The sequence below is a fragment of the Berghia stephanieae genome, chromosome 1, assembly GCF_034508935.2.
Source record: "Berghia stephanieae isolate SIO BIC M18660-M18661 chromosome 1, UCSD_Bste_1.3, whole genome shotgun sequence".
In the NCBI taxonomy this organism is placed as follows: Eukaryota; Metazoa; Mollusca; class Gastropoda; order Nudibranchia; family Aeolidiidae; genus Berghia; species Berghia stephanieae.
This window is the reverse complement of record NC_088360.1, coordinates 59,349,594-59,373,727: the sequence shown is the minus strand read 5'-3', so window position 1 is coordinate 59,373,727 and position 24,134 is coordinate 59,349,594. Positions and strand designations below refer to the sequence as shown.

At 35.3% G+C, this 24,134-nt stretch overlaps 1 protein-coding gene across 18 annotated transcripts in view; it reads right to left on the bottom strand.

Moving 5' to 3' along the window:
* LOC144978422 (solute carrier family 4 member 11-like) overlaps positions 1 to 24,134 on the bottom strand; it is a 45,025-nt gene that overhangs the window by 9,030 nt on the left and 11,861 nt on the right. For 15 of the 18 annotated variants that reach the window (XM_078924569.1, XM_078924513.1, XM_078924532.1 and 12 more), the window contains 12 exons: positions 23,098 to 23,305; positions 12,806 to 12,893; positions 9,905 to 10,028; positions 9,364 to 9,579; positions 8,860 to 8,944; positions 8,388 to 8,510; positions 7,760 to 7,873; positions 6,988 to 7,120; positions 3,624 to 3,697; positions 2,915 to 3,143; positions 2,503 to 2,609; positions 2,167 to 2,335 (listed from right to left, as the gene is read on the bottom strand). In XM_078924569.1, coding sequence (XP_078780695.1) covers positions 2,167 to 2,335; positions 2,503 to 2,609; positions 2,915 to 3,143; positions 3,624 to 3,697; positions 6,988 to 7,120; positions 7,760 to 7,873; positions 8,388 to 8,510; positions 8,860 to 8,944; positions 9,364 to 9,579; positions 9,905 to 10,028; positions 12,806 to 12,893; positions 23,098 to 23,305 — 1,670 coding nt within the window. The remainder of the gene's footprint in view (positions 1 to 2,166; positions 2,336 to 2,502; positions 2,610 to 2,914; positions 3,144 to 3,623; positions 3,698 to 6,987; positions 7,121 to 7,759; positions 7,874 to 8,387; positions 8,511 to 8,859; positions 8,945 to 9,363; positions 9,580 to 9,904; positions 10,029 to 12,805; positions 12,894 to 23,097; positions 23,306 to 24,134) is intronic. The other 3 variants (XM_078924598.1, XM_078924617.1, XM_078924607.1) reach the window with 1 other exon arrangement.

The window sequence follows — 24,134 nt, the reverse complement described above, 5'->3', positions numbered from 1 at the left end:
CGGTGCGCATGAAATCTGTGTTGCTTTTAAAATCACATTTGGCCATTCTTAAGTTATTTAAATAAGTCATTCTTTGTCTTCCTCTAACTCTCTTTCTTTCGATCATCTCTACCGGGATTTAAATCCACGACTTTCGATTTAAAAGAATGAACTGAATGACCACTCTGCCGTACTCTGGAAAAAACCCATATTATTTGAAAATTTGGTCAGAAAACTCGTCCATCAATAATATCGATCGATTTAAATGACCCTCATCTTGGCAAAACCTCTCACTTCGCGAAGTCTCTGGTTTGAGAGGTTTTGCCAAGAAGAGGGTTACTTAAATCGATCGATATTATTGATGGACGAGTTTTCTGACCAATTAAAAAAAATATTATGGGTTTTTCCAGAGTACGGCAGCACTGTGCCGAATATATACAGAACTCTCTCTCTCTCTCTCTCTCTCTCTCTCTCTCTCTCTCTCTCTCTCTCTGTCTCCCCCCCCCCCTTGTCTCTCTGTCACACACATACACACATACCTTCTCTTCTCTCTCAGGCAGCACACATTCTCTTCTCTCCTCACTCACGCTCACACACACACACACACACACACACACACACACACACACATACTCTACTCTACTCTCTCTCTCTCTCTCTCTCTCTCCCAAACACACACTTAATACTCTTCTATCTCTCTTTCTCACACAGACACACACATACACACATTCTCTCACACACATAAACACTTACACTCACACACATATACACACTCACACACAACACACACATTAACACCCACACTAACGCGGACCTCCACACTCCAAACCGATGAATAAACCAGCCTGCTGCCTGTGACATTCCAATTACACGTAGCCAAGCCGGTGGTGACACGATAACTCATTACCCTACCTTACGTGATGCCATTAAAAGGCGATTAACACATTTGAAACACATTCTTTTCTTTTCGGTCTGAAGTCTTCCACTACCAATATCGATCGATTAAGATGCGGCTGTGTGGCTAGTGGTTTGAAACTCGCCCTCAGACTGGTGGGTCCGTGGTTTGAGTCCCGCTTTGAGCTGCGCATAGTTGAGTCCTTGGAAAAGGGTCATAACTCACATTCCCTAACCGTTGGCATCAATGTGACCCTTTGCATTAAATCGGTGTAATGGGTGAGTGAGATGTCAAAATGGGAATGATGAGATTAAATGATCAACAATATGTCTGTGTCCAACGTACACATAGTTTGTAGGTCTGATAACCGAGCGGAATCATGGGCTTGATAAAACACTGTTGAAATGGACAATATTTTGCGTTGGTTTGGGGATAGTTCCGTTACAACAGTGAATCCATAATAATTTGGGTTACCAGACCTGTACATATCGACTGTATATATTGTCCTCTATAAATTAAAACCAAAAAAAAAAAAAAAAAAAACCTCCCATGACTAATCATCTCAATCGCCCAGACATAAAACCATTTTGAGATGGTCGTCACAAATTCATAAATATAATTTGGCTACAATTGACAAGGGAAAAATTTTGTCTCCCCTACATCCCTTACCATCCCCAAGAAAAAACCCCCATACATTTCACTGTTCCTCTTCTCAGAGAGGATCCCAACTAGGATCAGGGCAAAACCAAAGAGACATATGTAGAAAAGAAAAACATATATGTATTATGGAGGAGAAATGACACAGCATGTAGCCTCCATAGCCAAAGGGAAGGAAAAGAGGAAGGTCAATGAGCATCCATCTCCTCTCAAACTAAACGAGACGTTTGGCGTTCTAGAAATTAGCTAATTAAACACAAAGATAAAGAAATAATCAATTCCCGATTTATTTATTATTAAATTTAAATACACAGGGTAATCAAAGGCCAGTTGGCCTAAATGACCTTTCAAATGATATGATATGATATGATATGATATAACAAAAAGACTAATGTTTTAAAAATCGATTTTGAGACAATTTTCACTTCATGAGCTAAATTTGAAACGTGACTTAAGAATTTCCTTATCAAATTTATGTACAATCACAATGAAACAAAAAGCCCAAAGAGAGATTCTTGAACTCAATATCTAAAAATGAGGAAAATGGAAATGACAGATTTTTGGAAAACCACTCCCTCCGTTGTACTATTGCGTTACATTTTTATACTTTTCTCTTCACTATTAACAAGACTTACTTGTTATTAGGTGTGTTGACAAGAGCGCTAGAAATGTTTTGATCCATGAAAAATAAAAGGGACAAGCAGAAACCCAGTCCTGCGGCCCCAACGACAGCTCCTGGACCCAGGGATGAGAAATTGGACAACTCAAACATGGTCTCGTCTGGGTCGTGTTCAAATGGTTTTACTGCAATAGTGTTTAAAAAAAAACAATTTTTAAAGGAATTGTAGAGAAGAACAAGATCTCTAAAATGTATCACCATCATCATCATCATCATCATCATCATCATCATCATCATCATCATCATCAACATCATCATCATCACCATCAACGTTAATAATTGCCATACTTACATTTGACATCCCTGAATACGTATGAACCGATGAAAGACACAAACAACACAGAAATGGGGAGAGCGTAGTCAGCCAAAATCTCCCTTTTGCCAGCAGTTAGGTATGGGCTGGAACAGATATTGAATAAAAGGTAGAATAATAAGTGAAGACATTAATAAATCTTAGGAAGGAGTGAAGGAATAAATGAATGAATGAATGAATGAATGAGTGACTGAACGGAAAGACGAATAAATGGGGGAATAAATTATTGAAAGTCTGGATCGAAAAATAGGTTGAAATACGAATGAATACAGGATCCTAGTGATGATGATGAAGATGATGATGATGATGATGATGATGATGATGATGATGATGATGACGTTGGTGACAGGAACGTATCATATCAATACTGTTTAGTATTAAATTTACTCACGTCTTGGTGAAATTAAACAGTGTCAAACCAACCCACACCGTACACAGCATAAGTAGAAGAAAAAGGATGCTGCTCTCTCGGAGACATTCCTCCGCAGGAACATCTACGACAGTTGGAGATGTCATGTTGGTGATGTTGGAAGGTGACGATGGTGTAGTGATGATCGTCGTGTTCATTTTCCCAGAAGATGAGTGATGGCATGCTTCTGTATGGTAGTTTTCGTTGAAATCTGGACCCACGACAAAAGATACTAGTGAATAGTAAATCTATAAATAAATAGTAAATATATATGCATACTTATATAGAGTATTTCTATGGGTTCATCATGCTCAACGCGCTTCACAACGCATCGTTTATTGCCTCAGCATGCTATATGGAACCGTATTTCCGATCTATACATGCAGTACAAGTCGCCTGTTAGGTGTCCTTTTTGTACTGACAGACCTACAATATACGTCACTGCTTATAGCTAGGTACCTAGTCACACCTGAGTGGAATGGTGCATATGTGAAAAGTTCCTTACATAGAAACACAAAACTGGGATCAGAATATTTTACAATCACAATCATCCTTTCGGCTACTGTACTGGCTGAAACATTTTCAAATAATAAAATGTCCAATAAACATACACCAACAGGATCCCACTATTGCAGAGTAATATCACTATCTCGAATTGTATTGTTCGTAAACAAAATTAAAATATTCATACCTTTGATACAGTCCCTGATGGCATCAGCAGAAAAAGCAAACGTGATAAAAAGTGAGAAGATTTCCTCTGTTGACCTGGAAATAAATTTTAAAAATACATAACTCATAAAAAAAAAAAGAAACAAAATTCTGCATTAGAAGGAGGCGAACAATAATATGGGGAAAAAATCCCAGATCCCAGAATGCAAGACTGCGACTGGATGGAAACTTGAAACCAAATGTGAAATTAGCAAGTGAGTCAAATTCCTAAAGCTTAAATTATTTTAAAAAAATAAAATATCTAAGTACTTACATGAGAACAGTTCAATTTCGATGTTTAAATCCTACTTAATTTACTTCACATTACTATATGCATTCCCGGTGCAAACCACATTGAATCAATGGAGGGAGGAGAGGGAGTTGGGAGGAGGAGGAGGAGGAGGAGAAGGAAGAGGAAGAGGACGGGGAGCAGGAGGATGATGAGGAGGAGGGGGAGGAAGAGGAAGAGGAGGAGGAGGAGGAGGGAGAAGGGGAGCAGGAGGAATGTTTACAAATTATATGTTAAAATAAAAAAAATAACAGTACATAACAGAGAGATGATTTACGAGGACAAAAAAATATCATCTCTCAAAACTATAACTATACATTCGACTGTATCCCTCCCAGCCAAGGGTTGGGACAAAACTAAGTAATCTTATTCCAAGACAAAGACAGAAGGCAATTGGAAAACAGATACAGGGAGATAGAAGACAGAACAAGTACCTCCCTGCCCTCTATGGGAGGTCGGAAACCCCACCCAGGAGGAGGAGGAGAAGGTGGAGCAGCAGCAGCATCAGAAGAGGAAGAAGAAGAAGAAGAAGAAGAAGAAGAAGAAGAAGAAGAAGAAGAAGAAGAAGAGAAGAAGAAGAAGAAGAGAAGAAGAAGAAGAAGAAGAGAAGAAGAGAAGAAGAAGAAGAGAAGAAAGAAGAAGAGAAGAAGAAGAAGAAGAAGAAGAGAAAGAAGAAGAAGAAGAAGAAGAAGAAGAAGAAGATAGAAGAAGAAGAAGAAGAAGAAGAAGAAGAAGAAGAAGAAAGAAGAAGAAGAAGAGAAGAAGAAGAAAAAAGAAGAAGAAGAAGAGAAAGAAGAAGAAGAAGAAGAAGAGAAGAAGAAGAAAGAAGAGAAGAAGAAGAAGAGAGAAGAAGAAAGAAGAAGAAGAAGAAGAGAAGAAGAAGAAGAAGAAGAAGAAGAAGAAGAAGAAGAAGAAGAAGAAAGAAGAAGAAGAAGAAGAAGAAGAAGAAGAAGAGAAGAAGAGAGAAGAAGAAGAAAGAGAAAGAAGAAGAAGAGAGAAGAAGAAGAAGAGAAGAAGAAGAAAGAAGAAAGAAGAGAAGAAGAAGAAGAAGAAGAAAGAAGAAGAAGAAGAGAAGAAAGAAGAAGAAGAAGAAGAAGAAGAAGAAGAAGAGAAGAAGAAGAAGAAAGAAAGAAGAAGAAGAAGAAAGAAGAAGAAGAAGAAGAAGAAAAGAAGAAGAAGAAGAGAAAGAAGAAGAAGAGAGAAGAAGAAGAAAGAAGAAGAAGAAAGAAGAAGAAAGAAGAAGAAGAAGAAGAGAAGAAGAAGAAGAAGAAAGAGAAGAAGAAGAAGAAGAAGAAGAAGAAAGAGAGAAGAAGAAGAAGAAGAAAAGAAGAAGAAGAAGAAGAAGAAGAAGAAGAAGAAGAAGAAGAAGAAGAAGAAGAAGAAGAAGAAGAAGAAAGAAGAGAAGAAGAAGAAGAAAAGAGGAAGAAAGAAGAGAAAAGAAGAAAGAAGAAGAAGAAGAAGAAGAGAAGAAGAAGAGAGAAGAGAAGAAGAAGAAGAAGAAGAAGAAAGAAGAAGAGAAGAGAGAAGAAGAAAGAAGAAGAAAGAAGAAGAAGAAGAAGAAGAAAGAAAAGAGAGAAGAAGAAGAAGAAGAAAGAAAGAAGAAGAGAAGAAGAGAAAGAAGAAGAGAAGAAGAAGAAGAAGAAGAAGAAAGAAGAAGAAGAAGAAGAAGAAAGGAAAGAAGAAGAGAAAGAGAAGAAGAGGAAAGAAGAAGAAGAAGAAGAAGAAGAGGAAGAAGAAAGAAGAGAGAAGAAGAAGAAGAAGAAGAAGAGAAGAAGAAGAAGAAGAAAAAAAAAGAAAAAAAGAAAAAAAGAAAGAAGAAGAGAAAAAGAAAAAAAAGAAAAAAAAAAGAAAAAGAAAAAAAAAGAAAGAAAAAAAGAAAAGAAAAGAGAGAAAAAAAAGAAGAAAAAAAAAGAAAAGAAGAAAGAAAAAAGAAAAAAAAAAGAAAAAAAGAAAAAAAAAGAAAAAAAAAAGAGAAAAAAAAAAAAAAGAAAAAAAAAGAAAAGAAAAAAAAGAAAAGAAAGAAAGAAGAAAAAAAAAGAAGAAAAAAAAAAAAAAAAAAAAAAAGAAGAAAGAAAGAGAAGAAAGAAGAAGAAAGAAGAAGAAGAAAGAAGAAAAAAAAAGAAGAAAGAAAGAAGAAAGAAAAGAAGAAGAAAAGAAGAAAGAGAAAGAAGAAGAAGAAAGAAAGAAGTAAGAAGAAGAAAAGAAGAAGAAGAAGAAAAAGAAAGAAAAAAAGAAGAAAAGAAAAGAAGAAGAAGAGAAGAAGAAAAAAGAAAAGAAGAAGAAAGAAGAAGAAGAAAGAAAAGAAGAAAGAAAGAAGAAGAAGAAGAAGAAGAAGAAAGAAGAAAAGAAGAAGAGAAGAAGAGAAGAAAAAAGAAGAAGAAGAAGAAAGAAAGAAGAAGAAAGAAGAAAAAGAAGAAGAAAAGAAGAAGAAGAAGAAGAAGAAGAAGAAGAAGAAGAAAGAAGAAAGAAGAAGAAGAAGAAGAAGAAGAAGAAGAAGAAGAAGAAGAAGAAGAAGAAGAAGAAGAAGAAGAAGAAGAAGAAGAAGAAGAAGAAGAAGAAGAAGAAGAAGAAGAAGAAGAAGAAGAAGAAGAAGAAGAAGAAGAAGAAGAAGAAGAAGAAGAAGAAGAAGAAGAAGAAGAGAGAAGAAGAAAGAAGAAGAAGAAGAAGAAGAAGAAGAAGAAAAGAAGAAGAAAGAAGAAGAAGAAGAAGAAGAAGAAGAAGAAGAAGAAGAAGAAGAAGAAGAAGAAGAAGAAGAAGAAGAAGAAGAAGAAGAAGAGAAGAAGAAGAAGAAGAAGAAGAAGAAGAAGAAGAAGAAGAGAAGAAGAAGAAGAAGAAGAAGAAGAAGAAGAAGAAGAAGAAGAAGAAGAAGAAGAAGAAGAAGAAGAAAAGAAGAAGAAGAAGAAGAAGAAGAAGAAGAAGAAGAAGAAGAAGAAGAAAGAAGAAGAAGAAGAAGAAGAAGAAGAAGAAGAAGAAGAAGAAGAAGAAGAAGAAGAAGAAGAAGAAGAAGAAGAAGAAGAAGAAGAAGTAGTAGTAGTCTACACATTTCCATGTGATTTACCTTGATGACCACTTCATCAACTTGCTGACATCAAAGACGGAATAGAGAATCAGAAACCCAGCGTTCCACAGACCTACACAAGCAAACATGGCCCGGAAATCGAGATCAAAGTCTTCGCTGATGTTGAAGATGACTGCAATGGAAAAAAAAAAAAAAAACAACAACAGAAGATAACATTTAATTTAAGAAGGTCTCATGGCATGCTGGGGAGTCACCTGGAACAACTAGAAAAGAAGTTTAACTTCTACGTCATGGCCCAAGACCGCTGGTTCGGATAAGTAAGAAGGTCCCAATCCTATGCATTTGTCAGGCGTTATAAGGCAACATACATTCAGTGAGTAATAACGCTTGGTGTACTTTAATGAATCGAAGACATTATTCATACATTATTTATGTTATTCAGACTGTTGCTGATAATCGACACACAGACATTTAACTCCCTCCTTCAAACTTCCAAGTTATGCATAGGTGATAGTGACAGAATTTGTTTCCTGTTGCAATAAGTACCAAATGAAGGACTATGTGCGTCTGTCAAAAATAATATATGATTCTAATAAACAAGATGAAAACAATATAAAGCTATTTTTTTTTTTAGCTTGGTACATCAAACTTTGGGTTTAATAATGTATTAGGTTATATTTATATGATTTTCAACTGTGACGCATTTCTAAAAGCAAGTAAGAAATATATATATATATATATATATATATATATACTTACATACACACACATACACATGTATATATAGGTAGATATAATATATCATTTATACGTTTTGTATAGAGAGCCAAGGGCGCAGTTGTCAGCAGGACAATGAGTGGCTGGCCTCCAAATATGGCAAAAGCAAGTCCTCCAAACATCTGGGAGAAGAGGATCTTGTTAACCCCTGAGAATATTCAGGTGAAAAGTATAAACGCATTAGGAATGTAAGCAGACATAAACACATTTGGACGCTAGTACTCAACTCTTGCCGACATAAACTAGTAAACAGTTAAATAAATAGATCTACCAATAGATAGATTTTTAAAAACACAATTTTTAAACATCAAATTCGATCACGTGATGAAATGAATATGGTTTCAGGGTTTTATCAAATCACAGTAGGACCCAGCGAAGTGAAGCAAAATTCTACCTTCGTTTCATGGCGTTTATCTTTTTAAGACGATATCATAAAATCGATGTGTGTCATATTTAGCGCCGCTAGGAATTTTTGTAGATATTCCTTAATGATTGTCAACAAAAATTTTAACTGTCTTTACGGTTTTGGCTGAACTTGCACAAGGTTATATTAGCGTTTTAGCGTGTTTATAAAAAATATATTTATTTTTACCCGATCGACCAATACTAAATTAGCACTGGCACATACCAACCAATGTAAATCTAATAAATGATTGTCTCACCTATGGCTCCATGTGTGTTGTTGCTATTGAGCATTCCAAACGCCAAGTTGGGAAGGACACAGGCAAAATAGAGAAAGAAAATAGCAGCAGATACTTTTTGAGGTGTCCTTGCACCAGTGAGACCTGGGAAGGTTTGAAAAAAAAGGTGATGATAGTGATGGCAGTGATGATGATGGTGGTAGTGGTGTATTGATAAACATTAAAACATGATTTTGCTCCTTACGCTGCTGCTGTCAATGATGCTGCTCCTGCTACTGCTATTGCTGTTAATGAAGATGATGATGATGATGATGATGATGATGATGATGATGATGATGATGATGATGATGATGATGATGATGATAATAATGACGAAAATGGTGACCATGATTATGCTTGTGATATGATTGAGGGTCAAAACTCCAATTCAAAATACAAAATAAAGAATACAATGAATATCAAATGCATGGTGTAGGTTTTCAATTGTGCTTACCGTCTTTATAGTCGGACCAATAGTGGGGAAGACGTCGTTTTATATCACCCAGGAGTCCTTGACAAAATGGAAACCTACCACGACCCTGGAACAACAAATGAACTTAATTGCAATCAAAAAAATATATATATCTTGTCGAAACAAACCCAGGCAAAAGAAAAATGAAGATATTGTAGTTCTTGCCCCTTATATAACACAATGATTCAATTACTCCATAATAGTAATCAAAATATGTTCATAACTCGTACAAAATGATAAATGTAATGTCTAAAATTGTGACTTAAACGTTTCCAGGTGAGGTCCGTTTCTACTTTCATTAGACTTAAAAATGTAATTGGTACCAAGAGAGCACAACGTGTGACGCGATTCGAGCTTCACTGAGGAGAAAAAATGACACATTATGTGATTCGAAATTGAATTTATGGCTTAGTGCGCGAACGTACTAATGGCCTTTAAAAAAAAACAATGTGTAAAAAAAATGTCAAATAATGCAATTATGCTTACCTCTCGTGCCTCTTCAAAGACAGATACAGTGATATGACTTGTGGACGCTCTATATTTGGGATCGCCTTGTTCATGGGCCATATCATCAGCTCTCTGTCGCAGAAGGCGTCTGAATGCGTCTTTGGTTGGCGCCAACAGAAGTTTATGTCTGAATGAGACATCTGTAAAGAGCGAGGAGAAAGTCTTGCCGATCTCAACAATGTTCTTGGTAGCTTTCTGATATTGTATAGAAGAATAGAAAAGATGAAATGTTAACGTTAGAAACATAGGGGGACAAGTTAAGTATAAATTCCAGCTAAGCTCTTGCGGATGTTATAATATGGTATCATTTGTAATTACACGAGTTTTGTTTTTAAAACGTTCTTTAAAAATGAGGAGTTGGACAATCAAAATTAATTTGCAAAGTGGTATTTGGGACACACACACACACACACACACACACACACACACACACACACACACACACACACAATGAAATCTTTTAAATTGGAAAAAAAAAAGCGATAATAGATAAATACATTTTTGAAAAAGTGGACAATACCTCTTTTACGGGAGCAACAATCAAAATGACGAATTGTGCCTCTTGGCAGGTTGGTCCCAGATTCATGGGGTGTTGGAGCCTGGCAAATGACACGTACCGTTGGCTTAGCTCCGGCAACTCACTCCTGTTATGTAAAACATTGAAAAGGAAAACTTTTTCATACCTGTCTTTGGGGGTCCCCGATAGCTCAGAGATTGAGCACTTGACTCACGCCCAAAAGATCGGTCTCGAACCACTGCCGAGTCGGGCTTTTCCTTCGGAAAGTACCTTATGATAGTCAAGCGCTCTATCTAGATGGTATCAAGCCATACTTACAGTCGATTGGATGCCAAGAAGATCTATTTAAAGCTCATGTGAGTGGCGCCAATGGCTCAATAGATTTCTGAACTCAAAACCGCATCAGAACATCAATGGGCATTGTTTCTCTCTCTTATATCTATTGTCAATTATTACTGAATTGTCTCCCAAATTCCACCAGCCAGTTAACTGCCATAATCTGGAAAAACTCGTGTTTAAAAATTTGGCCAGAAAACTCGTCCTTCAAATTCGATCGATTTAAATGACGCGAAAGTCCCAGGTTTGAGAGTCTTTGCAAGATGAAGGTAATTTAAAATCGATCGATATTTGAAGGACGAGTTTTGAGGTCAAATACTTTAAATACCTGTTTTTCCAGAGTGCGACAGTAAATTGGTTAAAGGATAATGCTTTGTAATGAAATTATGGCCACATAATGTTAACTCACTCAATCCTAGGGAGTTTTGCTACTTTTCAAAATTGGAAGAAAAAGTATTAAAAATTAGCATGTACATATATTGTTTTATTCAACTATCATTAACATGTAAAAACTAAAAAACAGTAGCTTTGATACTACGCCTATAATTTATCTCATAAAAATGAAATAAATAGGCATGGGGTAAAAGTAACCCCGGGTAAACTACGGGTATAGGCGGTGTTAGGGTTGAGTGAGTTAACTTATACCTTGACTAGTGCTAGGGGAAGGTTTGAGCAATAATATGCGAGTATTCAAGTCAAGATCAAGCAAATCATCTCTTAGAAAAGGAAGAATTTAGCCGTTATAAGTAAAACAGAAAAGTAATTTTATTCGGGTGTTTTTTCTAGTACAAGGAACTTAATGCTTTTCGACTATCAAGAGTTTATTTACATTCGCAGAGAGTAAAACAAAACCTTTAGAATCGTTTCCAGTTTATCAATATTTTTGGTTTAACCTATTTTCATTGTAATCTTGAATCTTTGCTTTATCTTCTAAAAGCATCTAGCCTATTGATTCAAAACAGCAAAGATCAAATAGGTATGTTATATTCCTGGCGTTTTAACCTACTACATTCGATAAGTTTTCTATTTTGAGAGATATCAAAAACTCTAAAACTCAGATTATATTGAGATTCTTATGATATCTATTAGAATTGGATAAATCACATATCTGATGTTTTTTAAAGTGACAAGTAAGTGATCCCGTATTAAAATCTTTTAACATCTGTCAGAGATGATGTAAAATTATTCAGTTCATTCTGAACTACATCGTCATCAGCAACACCACCACCACCACCATCATCATCATCATCTGTGTGTGTGTGTCTCTGTGTGTGTTTCTGTGTGTGTTAAAAAAATGCAATAGCCTCTTACGAGCGTCATGTTTAGTCCTACATGGTAAGTGTTGCTGCTAGCTTGGGACCCATAGAAAATGACTTGAGCACATTAAGTTGATTTTGCGATGTATAAATAACATGATCTTTTAAAATACTATTAATGGTCACCTTCGATCGCGGATTAACCGCCTTTTACTGTATAAAATGTCATAATACAAGTCAAAGTGAGACTATTTTACTGTATAAAATGTCATAATACAAGTCAAAGTGAGACTATTTTACTGTATAAAATGTCATAATACAAGTCAAAGTGAGACTATTTTACTGTATAAAATGTCATAATACAAGTCAAAGTGAGACTATTTTACTGTATAAAATGTTATAATACAAGTCAAAGTGAGACTATTTTACTGTATAAAATGTCATAATACAAGTCAAAGTGAGACTATTTTACTGTATAAAATGTCATAATACAAGTCAAAGTGAGACTATTTTACTGTATAAAATGTCATAATACAAGTCAAAGTGAGACTCTTTTACTGTATAAAATGTCATAATACAAGTCAAAGTGAGACTATTTTACTGTATAAAATAAACGCTGAACCGTCGATTTTTTCAGAATTTGTTGCACCCTCGACCACCACCATCATCAGGTTGAAAGAGTATTTTGTAAGAAGTTGACGGAAAAACGAACTACAGATGTAACGAACAACTTTCATTGCCTGGGGATGTTCGCTATATCCGTGTTCTGATGTAATTCAACTTTAATTATTGCTATGACAAGTTGCTCAACTTTTATAGTTAAATTATTTTGAAAAAGATATCTTTATGCTGTCGCGGTTATTTTACTCGCAGAATATTTGATTGAAAGAAAACAATTTTATACATCACGTCTCGCCTCGTCTGAATTAGAAAATGCCCAAAATGCGCATTACCCTCCCCCCCCCCCCCCCCCCCCCCTCCCCACTTCAATGGTTTGATCAAATACGCCCCCCCCCCCCCCACCTTCTTTGGTCAAATTGCTAATACCCCTCACCCTTCCCTTTCCATTTGATACACTAGAGACTGTGGACTGTAAAGAGGTATATGACACGTCTTGTCCACACGTAATATACCTTGAAAAGTCTAATACTTCTCTGCCGTCAGTCTGGATTTTAAGTGATGCATTCATGTTTTTATTGGCTGAAGACGGGTTTTGAGGCGAAATGTGCCGTAATTGGCACTTTTGTTCTTTTTCGAAGCTGGCATGTTAATTTTTGTTCATGACTTTTGCCGACCATAAAATACAACTTACATAATGCATAACCATGCTTGATCTGTATCGATACCACCCATTTCGATACTTGGTATCTTGCCCTGGATACTTCTGGAGACAACACATTCTGGAAATACAAGTATTTACATGAAAATAAGTAAATAAATGAATAAGCAAAGCAGTCCTTACGAGCCATAAATCCATAAAGCCTGCGTCGATATAGATTTCTGAACCAATAAATAGGCAGTAAGTGGAAATCGATTGATATCTTTTGGATAGATTAGGTTTGAATAACTCCAAAGCTATGTAAGATTTCATGAAACGGGTTTTTTTTTTTTGCCATAGGTGCAGAATTTATTTAATCTTTGATGGAAAAAAGTTTTAAAAGAGTTCGTCCTTTGGTAGCTGTGTTATGATGTCATAAGTGGAAAACGGTAATTTTAAAATAAATCGTAATTTACAGTGTGTATATTTTTAAACACATTTCAGATTTGAATAACTCAAAAACATCGTCAGCGACATCAATTCGGTTTTTATTATTTTAATTCAAATTAATTCTAGTTTGCATTCTGATTTGTGATCGTGTGTTTGCGTAATCGTCCGATTTAAAGCTCCACGCGACCATCATTTTTTATGTTTCCATAAAAACTGCCGTCACCAAATGTTCCCATGCCTCAAACCTCAAAATGCTATCGTAATCATCAGTTCAATCAATGATGACGTCATACAAAAAAAAATAATGTTACACATGTCAAGGCAATGCTTCAAGTTAAAATCCTTAGATTGATTTGTTAAATTAAATAAACTTTGTCGGACAAAGCCCAAATAAATTACGATTTATGTCAAAATTACCTTTTTCTACTAATGACGTCATAGCTCAGCTACTAAACGGCGCATAGTGTTAAAACTTATATCAATAAAAACTTAAATAAATTTTGCACAAGTGGCAAAAACCGTTTGATGAAATATTACATAGCTCTTGAGTTATTCCAACGAAATGTGTCAATAATTTTTAAAAAATACACACTGTAGATTTAGATCGCCAGATCTAACAGTAACATCCTTAAAACACACACCGAGAATATGTCACTTCATTCATCTTGTGATGTGTAATATTATTATATTACCCGCGAAGTAATCGTGTCGTTACAAAGAAAAAAGATTGCTTGAAATATTCATGTCTGTTTTTCGTATAGATAGAATGCGCTTGGCCAAGGAGTTCACAACATTGCCATCCGGAAGTATAACGAACCAACACACAAACTCTGTGTAACCATGAACTTTTATAGTCTGGTTAATGCAGTTTAGTGAGAACAACTCACAAACGCGGATGGCAAAAACAATAACAAAGGCCTGAGTGACGTCATCTGCATACTATCTATACATTAGACATATTTGGTTTAAATAAATCAAACAAAAAAAAAACATTAAAAAAAAACTATCAACCCCCCCCCCCCCCAAAAAAAAACACACAAAAAAAACAAACAAACCCCAACCCCCCCCCCCCCCCCCAACAAAAAAAAAAAAAACAAACACACACACACACAAAACAAAAACAAACCCCCCACCACAGAGACACAAACGAACAAACAAACAAACAAAAACCCAACGCTCTTCATACTGACCAACTTATCTCATTTAATTTTCTAAAACTTGATTGGTTCCCTTTAACCTCCAAGACTGAATTCTTAAATATCCTAATTCACAAATATTTATAAATTACTTTATAATACATTGACTTCATGGAAACCACGGCATTAGATAAAAAGATATCATTAATTGCAATGCTGAAACACGCCCTTTGCGAGTCATATCATCATCAATTAACAATAAAGAAATAGATAAATAAAATAAATAAATTAATACAAATAGATGATTGAAATAAAAATTAAATTGAAATAAACTATTTCCATGGATCCATGATGTACAGCGTGTTTCACCATAAGGTGGCTGGGGACTAAATTTGAATTTCATACACTAAAAATCGCCAGTGAGGGAACCACTTGTAACGGGAGCCCGACTTACAGCATCCACCACTGAGCTATAATCAGGTACTCATCTACACTTGTCGATGTCTTTTAGCCACAGACGTCACGGGATAACAAAAGGAATAAAAGGGAAAACAAAAATAAACAATCACGCAAGGATCTTTAAAGACCTGAAAAAAGGGAAATTACTACCGAAAATTTAGAATTGACAGCTCTTTTTTCCCCGTTCCAGCTATAAAAGTCATGATTGATTTATAGCTTGGCTATCCTCGTAAATTTTATGCAACCTTTCCACAAGCTAGATCCCGATATGTTTGTTAATAAAATTTAAATAGAAAACGCATTTTAAAAGGATAATATTAATAGAATAGCATTTCATATGAATAAACATTTGCTTGCATCACATTTTGAGGTTGGATACTAGTTCTGATTGCTATCTTAGATAAACTCACCATGGATGGTTAAAACAATGATGTTATGTAGATTTTTGTTCTTTTAAAAATTTCATTTTTAAAATCTTTGCTGGAAAAAAATCCAGTTTCGACTAGTGCGTGACTTTAAAAAATATATTAATTAATTAAAACCTATGCATGATTCGACACATGAAAACGAATCCTCCACATAAAATACAAGACTCGTGGGAGAGCAGGGCGTTTGGGGTGGGGGGGATTATGTCACAATGGTAGATTTTATGACAGTTTACTAGCAAAGAATTTAAGACAATTTTTATGAAAAACCCCCCCCCCCCCCCCCATTATGCCATTCATAGTCATCATCGACTGTTAAATTTTACATTCCTTAGAGAAATGGTTTGACAAAAAAGATCGAGCTGAATGGGCAAAATTTGATGAGAACTTTGTTCCTCGATCATATCTACATCTAAAATGTACTAACTGAAATTAGAGAGAGAGAGAGAGAGAGAGAGAGAGAGAGAGAGAGAGAGAGAGAGAGAGAGAGAGAGAGAGAAGTGGAAAACATTCCGTGATACAAGTAGGTGCTCTACCAATCCAGCTGCATAACCCAATATCAGTCCAGATCCCTCTCTTACGATGATATGGAAAGAATTCTCGGGTTTGAACATTTTCATTTTTATACTTTTGAGCGATCGATATTGCTTGAAAGTAAAAATGCCTCTCATTGTTCTATAAATCTATTAACAAACACGTCAACACAGGAGCCCAAGAGGGACACTCTCAGATGGCTAGAAAGTACTTATCAATAGATTTAAAAAATACAAAAACATACATTAGGAGGGATGATTTAAAGGGGAAAAAATAAACTATCTTTCACATAATGGAACTTAGGTGAAACCAAATTATGGTCTTATTATTCCAGATCAAGGACACAAATGCAAATGATAGAGAGAAGGAAAGAAGAGACAGAAAGGATATTGAATGACGGAGAACACACAGACTAATAATAATAATAATAATAATAATAATAATAATAATAATAATAATAATAATAATAATAATAATAATAATAATAATAATAACAATAATAATAAACAAAAAAACCCATCAAATTTCAGCCCTCTCAAGAAAATAGACTGAAATAATTTTTTTTTAAAATCTCACCCCCTATAGTAAAAAGAAAAATTAGCCCCCCCCCCCCCCCCCCTCCCCCCAACATTCTCAGCAGCCAAAAGCAACACAAAACACATAACTTCAGCTTCCAACAAACCACAGGGCTGAAGAAAGAAAAAAACTCAACAACTTCGCCTAAGAGGCGTCGTGTCACGTCCTACATGTTAAATGTTGCTGTTGGTCAGGGACCCCTTGTAAAGCGCTTTTAGCACGTTTAGTGGATATTGCACTATATAAAAGCTCAAGTATTTTTTGGTTATTTTGTTATTTTGGGGGGATGGGGGGGGGGGGTTCAGCCTCCTAAAGCTAGCCAAATTATTTAGGGATAAAACAAAAGAGAGAAAAAACAACAACAAAACAAAAACAACAACTTCAGCCTCCTCAAGCAACGCCAAAAGAATGCCATCTCATGTATGATTCTAAACTCGCCCGAGAATCACATTAGGGATTATGGGTTCGAATTCACACGGAAGCACTTGTTTCTTGTCTTTTTCTCATGATTTATTCAGAGTTGTAATAAATTTGTCCTATGTAATCTCATCTCAGACAGGACCCTAAAAGGCCAATTATGTGCTGACAAAGGCGTTAAGCTTAGATGTTGCAAACAAGTCCTCTCCCCGAAAGCAATTCGGAAGAATCAGAAAAAAAACCCAGGATGCATAATTGATTTGAAACAGTGAGCAGTATGAACTATATAGATCTACTCTCCAGTGTGAGTCGCGATCGAAATGCGTTGATTAAAAATTAAACAATGGAATCTCTGCAGACGTAATAATCACGAAACGAAATCTGCTTTGAAGGTTCTGGACACGTTCCTGGGAAATCAATATCCTCTTTTCTTATAGGCTCATAACATTTTCTAAGTATTGATTTTATGAAGAGGTAAAATAAATGAAATATATCATGATTTTTGTTTGAAGCTGTTGACATTACGTAAAAGGAACATCAAAGAAATGATTTCAAATTAATAAAAATAGATTTCATCATTGCCACTGACGGTTTTGTTGTTTTCCTTAAAATCTAAACTTTAAAGTTTTACGTTAATTTAGAGTATAGAAACGATGGCAAAATATTGTAATTATAACTGATGACAAGGAGAAAAAACAACAATGGCTCGTTTGTCTATGTGTTAAATAAATTCCGTGATGTCTATCTGTTTTATCCAAATATATTTTCATAAAAAAATAAAATTATTCCTACGATTTTTTTAAGTCAAGAAAATATACAACTAGATCAGTTACAATTGACATCCGTTTCCATAGAGATACTTGGCAGACCACGTGATTGTAACTGGGTTAAAACTGCTTTATAGGCTTTTCTCTTTCCAGTCTTATTCAATTATTGGTTACTCACTTTACATTTATATTGGGTTTGGCAAGCCCTTGAATGAGACTTGCCACTCCTTTCCCTAATCCCAATCTCTAAATACCTCCCATTCCTTCTTTCTTTCATTTAACCTGTTGACTCTGGAAAGACACGTTTTTAAAAATGGGTCCAGAAAAGTCCTCCATCGAATTTCGATCTATTCAAATGACCATCATCTTGGCAAAAACTCTCAAACATGGGACCTCGTGAGTTCAAAGGTTTGAGAGTGTTTGCCAAGATAAGCGTCATTTATATCGATTTATTTTTGAAGGACGGTTTTTCTGTCAACTTTTTAAATACGTGTCTTTCCAGAGTACGGCAGTTAACTGGTTAAAGCTATTTTCTTTTATTTCTATTTTTTTTTAAAACCCGGCTCCCATACACGGCGGGATTTCCCCCATTCCTAGTTAATCTATATTATGCCGCACCCATGTGGCTTGGTCAAGAAAATGAATATGAATTTTTGTGTTTGGGATTTCGGCTTTTTCAAGAGACAAACAGAATACAATGGAATAAGATCTTTGATTGTTTTTGTTTCTATTGTCGATGAGGAATTAGCGTCAAGAGTCTACAATGGACGACTATACACCAATCATTGAATAAATATTATTTTCTTCATTATGTTCATTTTCCTTCGGATGCGCGGATTTTGACAATGACAAAATTTGAAAAGTAAACATTAGTAGAGTCACCCCCTAGAGAAAAAAAGTCGTGATGTTTCACTTTCGTATAAAAGTTTATTTTTCTTCACAGTTGTTAAGATTAGGTCAACCAGGGGCCGTTTTCATGAACGCGGACTATCTCTGACTTTGTCAATGACTTGAAAAAAAAAATCGGATTTCATGCGAGCTGACTAAGCAAATCCGGGACTAAAATCATGACACCTTCAGACTAAGTTTTAGTCAGTTGCCGAAGCAAGACTTCATGATTTAGTCTGAGTCTAGTTACTAGGTGACGTCATAGCGCCAAAACGATAGCAGATATTTTTTAATTGAGTGCGCTTCGTTCGGAAAGAAAATACGCCGGTTACTAATGACAGAGGCAAAAAGTGTCCTGTTGCCATTGGCACTGGCTTAAAAAAACAAACAAACTATAAGACAAGTGCAGATCGTCGAAAGTACACAATTTTGTGAGTAAAAACAAAAACAAAACTGAATCTATCGGCTCGGAGTTGAGAGTGAGAGTGAACAAGAGACTCCGAAATCGAAGGGTTTGCTTCAAAGAACAAAAAAAAAATGATTAGAAAATATAGTGGAGACAAAAGTTATTCTGTTGACATTGCAATTTACTGAAATAATGTGATTAATCAGAACACACATTCTCTTTTGTGTAATTTTTGTTTTTTTTTTTTTTTTTTTTTGTTCACTTTCTTTGAGTTTCAATCTCGGTGTTCGTGGTCTCGGTGAAACTGCCATTTTTCTAAATATAGAATTGACAGTCGACGATGGACATCACTGCAGTCTATAACAGTGGACAGTCAATATCACGGGTGTTGGTAATTTCCTCTTTAAAAATCGTTTGTGTTGTAAGGATGAAAGTTGATCTATCTTAACCTGCATTCCTGTAGTAGACAGGTGATGTTACCCGCACAAAATAGTCGAATTAGTCAATGCGCCCACTTCTAGGCAAGTGACTAGCCAGTCCGAGATTAGAAAGCATTCATGAAATCCGATTTTTTAGACAGTTCTTTCGCTTGGGCTTAAGACTAGCTAGTCATTTACTAGACTAATAAATTACTAAATCTAGTCCTCGTTCATGAAAACGGGCCCTGAAGTCACTAAAATTCAAATGAGGTCAATTACATTTAACAATTAATTACTCGCAAATTATCGATATTTTATAACAGCTTTAAGAACATAAAAACTTTATCATATTAAAGAAATCACATGTACACTTTAGTTAATATTCCCTTCGATTTGTACGAGTCGCAAAAACTCGACTTGTTTCACACTCGTGCGAAAGTTTGTTTTTGTTCAAAGTTGGTAAAATTGAAAAAAATGTTCGGCCGGTAGGAATTTCAATTCGACCACTTTAAGGTCATCCAGAGTTCACTCTAGTTCAAGGACAGAGCTACATTTAACATTTAATTACTTATACACTTTTGATAAAATTAAACATTTTAAAAAAGGAAAAGAAAACTTTATTTTTGTTGACCAATTCACAGACACAGTTTTGGGGAAATTCCTTTCAATTTGTATGAGCTATTGCCCTTGATTAGATTTTTATGTGAGTATTAATATTACTTTTTCAAAGAATGTCCTTGTGTATCACGCTTTATTTTTATGTTAATCAAAGAATAAAATGTGCTTATTTGGATGTCAATCACAAGGGTGTAAAGTAATAAGTAAAACTAACAATATTTGACAGACATATCATCCTTTAAAGATTTATAACTACAGATCGAGTAATGGCCCATTGAGAACAGCCATATCACGAAGAAAAAAGGGTTTTAAAAGATTGCAAAGTAACTGAAATGTAGAACATTTCAAACAACAAGCAGGGTTTCTTTGGGAAAACGTCTTATATTTTGTATAACCCCAGCGGTGATCTAAAATAATTATTTAGGTATGTTTCATCAACCTTTCCATCTGTTTTATCATCTTCAGGATTACCACAGGCAATGGACGGTGGATTAGAGCCAGTGTCTCCAATATGATTTCTTTTTACTTTATTATGTATCAGAAAAAAACAACAAAGGAAAACATATATGATTTGACAAATATTTTGAAGAAAAATGCTTTATTAAGAATCTTACATGACTGAATCTTGCACCCAGAGTAGATATTGGTTGGGACTGTTATATTCCTTGTCTTAAAAGAAAACCGAGGTCATAGCAGTTGGAAACGTGCGATTGATTTGGTCAAAATTTCAAGGGACTGGCAACATTTTTTTTTGATGAATGCAGACAAAAAAAGAGCTCTTCAAATACCTGTCTTGCATGCTTGTGATGGAAACAGTCAAAGAGGGAAAAGGATTGTATATCACAGATTTTGTCAAGCATCTTTGTAATGGGATTTCCGTGGGACAATGCAACCAGGAAGGAGTAGACACCCCCATATTGGTCCATATTATGTAAGGCCTTCAAACACAATCATTCAGACTTAAACAGACCCTGAGATACTGAAGTTATTGTTATTCTCTTCGTCAATCAGCATTATATCATTGCAGCACATCCAGCAGCAAATATTTTCATTAAATCTTATAAGAATGTCAAAGAAAGTAATTAATCTGAACAGCATTGCCACAAATAGTGGCCGAGAGACTTGCAAATTCCTTGTATTGTTTCATGCATTTACGGGTTCAGTCATCACATCTGCTTTCATGTTCAAAGGGAAGCGGTCATGTTAGTTGTCTTTGCTTGGTCATGTTTCTCGCCATGAGATATTTACATAAATAAAAAAATGCTTGACTTTTAAAAATTAACTGTCCTCTCGCTTCTCTCCAAAATTCGAAACTCAAAACTCAACTCATGACTGCTGATGATAAAGGTCTATTCCAAGTGAAGACTGGAATAACACATGCTATAGCCGCAGTGCAAAGTCCACACAGATCGACAGACAGTTGAATTCGGTATCTTCTGAATACGAGGAAAGGCCGTGCCGCTGAGCCAAAATGTAACATACGTGATTTCATTATTTTTACTCCTTTGACTAAGTAATCAAGCAGTCCAGCCATTTAAGAAATTCACTTACTCTCAGATTGATTAACGCCCACTCCTTGTTAACCAACGCCAACGTAAACCATCACAAAATCGGACAATAAACATCATTGTCACAATAGCGATGTCGATTCAGCTTAGAATTAATGTTGTAATTGGTAAAAACTACTACGCCCCTCAACAATCAATACTAACAATAACTAACAAGCGAAAATTGGGCGATTACCAATACATTTGTATGAGGAAGAGTATATAACCACTAATCACTGTTATTAACCAATTCAGAAACATCACTCTATTAGATCAAAGATTGGTTTGGAGGAATAAATAATAAATGAACAAAATTACCTTTATTCATCCCTAAGGGAAATTTGTCTTTAGGGTCTATTCCGATGGAAGGCTGGAATAACACATGCCTCAGCCGTAATGCAGCGCCGCAAGTGAGCTAGGGCGAGGTGACTTACTCAAGGTCACATAGGGCGGTGGGTAGCCGAACGTGGTCCTTTCGGTTACGAAGAAAGACCATGATTTTAGGTGGTGTTCGATTTTACTTACGAAGTCATGCCACGGACAACAAACAAACAAATGTGTACATTTTAAAGATAAATTCAAATTTCTAAAGAAGATCCACGTGTATCGACCAAAAATACACGAGCCCGACAAGTGTTTCTATAAATTACCATGAATTATCTATAAATATGGCCGCATCAACTCTAAAAAAACACGTTGTTGTTTTTTTGATTTTACAAATTTGGCCAGAAAACTCGTGCTTCAAATACCGATCGATTAGAATGATCCTCCTCTTGTCTAAAACTCTCAAACCTGAAAATAAGTCTTAGTTTTGAGAGATTTTGACAAGAGATTGGTCATTTTAATTGATCAATATTTGAAGTACGAGATAGTTGGCCAAAGTTTTAAACCCTGTTTCTTTCAGAGTACGGCAGTATTTATGTTGTTTGGTGCAATTTGGTCACAAATCCATTTCTATATAGATACAATAAGTATAACAACATTTTCACAAATTTTCGACTAAAATATTGGCTATGGCATCCGAATCTGAATTTTTAAAACTCCGAATTTGAACATTTCGGCCGCCAAAAATGTATGTATATTCCGATTACATCTGTTTTAGTGGTAAGTACGCTTACCGTAATTATCAAGAAAACAAGCATTTGGCATAGTCTTTTTACTGATAAAGAAACCCCCACAGGCCTAATGGCTTTGAAGGAGTACTTTCTGATACTCTCATATAAGCCGAAATGATAAGTGCTGCGTAATGAAATCCCTAACGAAATAAATCGAATGACGATTCCACCACGAAGATGAAACACTCACCTCCATTTCTACTACCCATCTTATATTATACTATGGAATCGCCTACCACCTGGTGCTGAGGTATGCCGGACTATACTTTTTAAATCATTTTGTATCAGAGTGTCTTGAATAAAATCCTCAAGCACCAACGTTCATTATACGACAAGTACATCAATTTCTTTTTTTTTTTTTCTTCTACTTTACAAAAAAATCAAGTGTAGTTCGGTCCTTAAACTTGACGTTACTACTATGACGAAGAAGAAGAAGAAGAAGAAGAAGAAGAAGAAGAAGAAGAAGAAGAAGAAGAAGAAGAAGAAGAAGAAGAAGAAGAAGGAGAAGAAGAAGAAGAAGATCAACTGGAAAATTGGACTATGATAAGAAACAGAAAACAAAATGAGAAATTTAAACGCTTTTGCTTACCAGACTGTGAGGCAAATATAACTGGTTTGGCGGAGGATACATTGATGGGGCAATCGGGGACTGCTGTGACCAGGGAAGACAACATGGACTGGACGATCTCAGACAGGCTGTTGGCGTGGAGGTCAAGGAGGACCACAGAGCTGGACAACGCCAGGTCCACATCTCGTATGGCTCGGACTTCGGCGTGGAAATCTTTGAGGTTTAAATTCTGGGAAAGAAAGGACGTCAAAGTAATAATTTAGTCCCGTCAGATGAAAGCCTTCTTTATGGCATAAACTTATGCAGGTCACAATGTCAAAATGATGATGATGATGATCATCATGATGACCAAGATGACGATGATGATGATAGTTAACATTTTACTTCATCTGATCACAAAATTTAAGATTTTTTTCAGCTTTGAACGTAACTTTCACTTATTATACGCATATTAAAAATCCGATTTTAAAAAATAAAATAAAGGATAATTAAACTGGCATTAATAGGAATGGGATTTAAAACAAAAGCCCATGATAGCAAGACAGTCGAACGCGTCAGCTTTTGATTTACGGAGTTTTGGTCACAATACTATCGGCAAAACCAAGAATTTAAATTATTTCATTATTACTGTTCACATTAATCGTTTCATGTTGACCACGATAAAACCATGGAAAATACTTTGACCATCTTGTAAAGACAACTTATTTAGACCTGCCACATGTAGAAAAGAACATTATCGGCGGATTTCCATCCAAAAATCCAAATTTTCAACTAAAAATCTTTATCCAACAAAAAATTACATTTTTGCATTATTATTTATTTGTATTGTCAGTCTTAAAATGCTGTAGAATTGATGATGTATAGTTACATTTAGAAGAATATATTTTTCTGAGTTAAAAAAAAACAAACTTCAACCTTTTAAAATGATTTTTCTTGAATCTTAAGATTGAAAAATTTGAATTTGGTTAAACTAGGTTACCAAAAAAATCTGTACAATAAACTTACACATATTAGCAAGTCTGATAGCCGAACGCAGTTTTGGGCTTGATTTACCATTC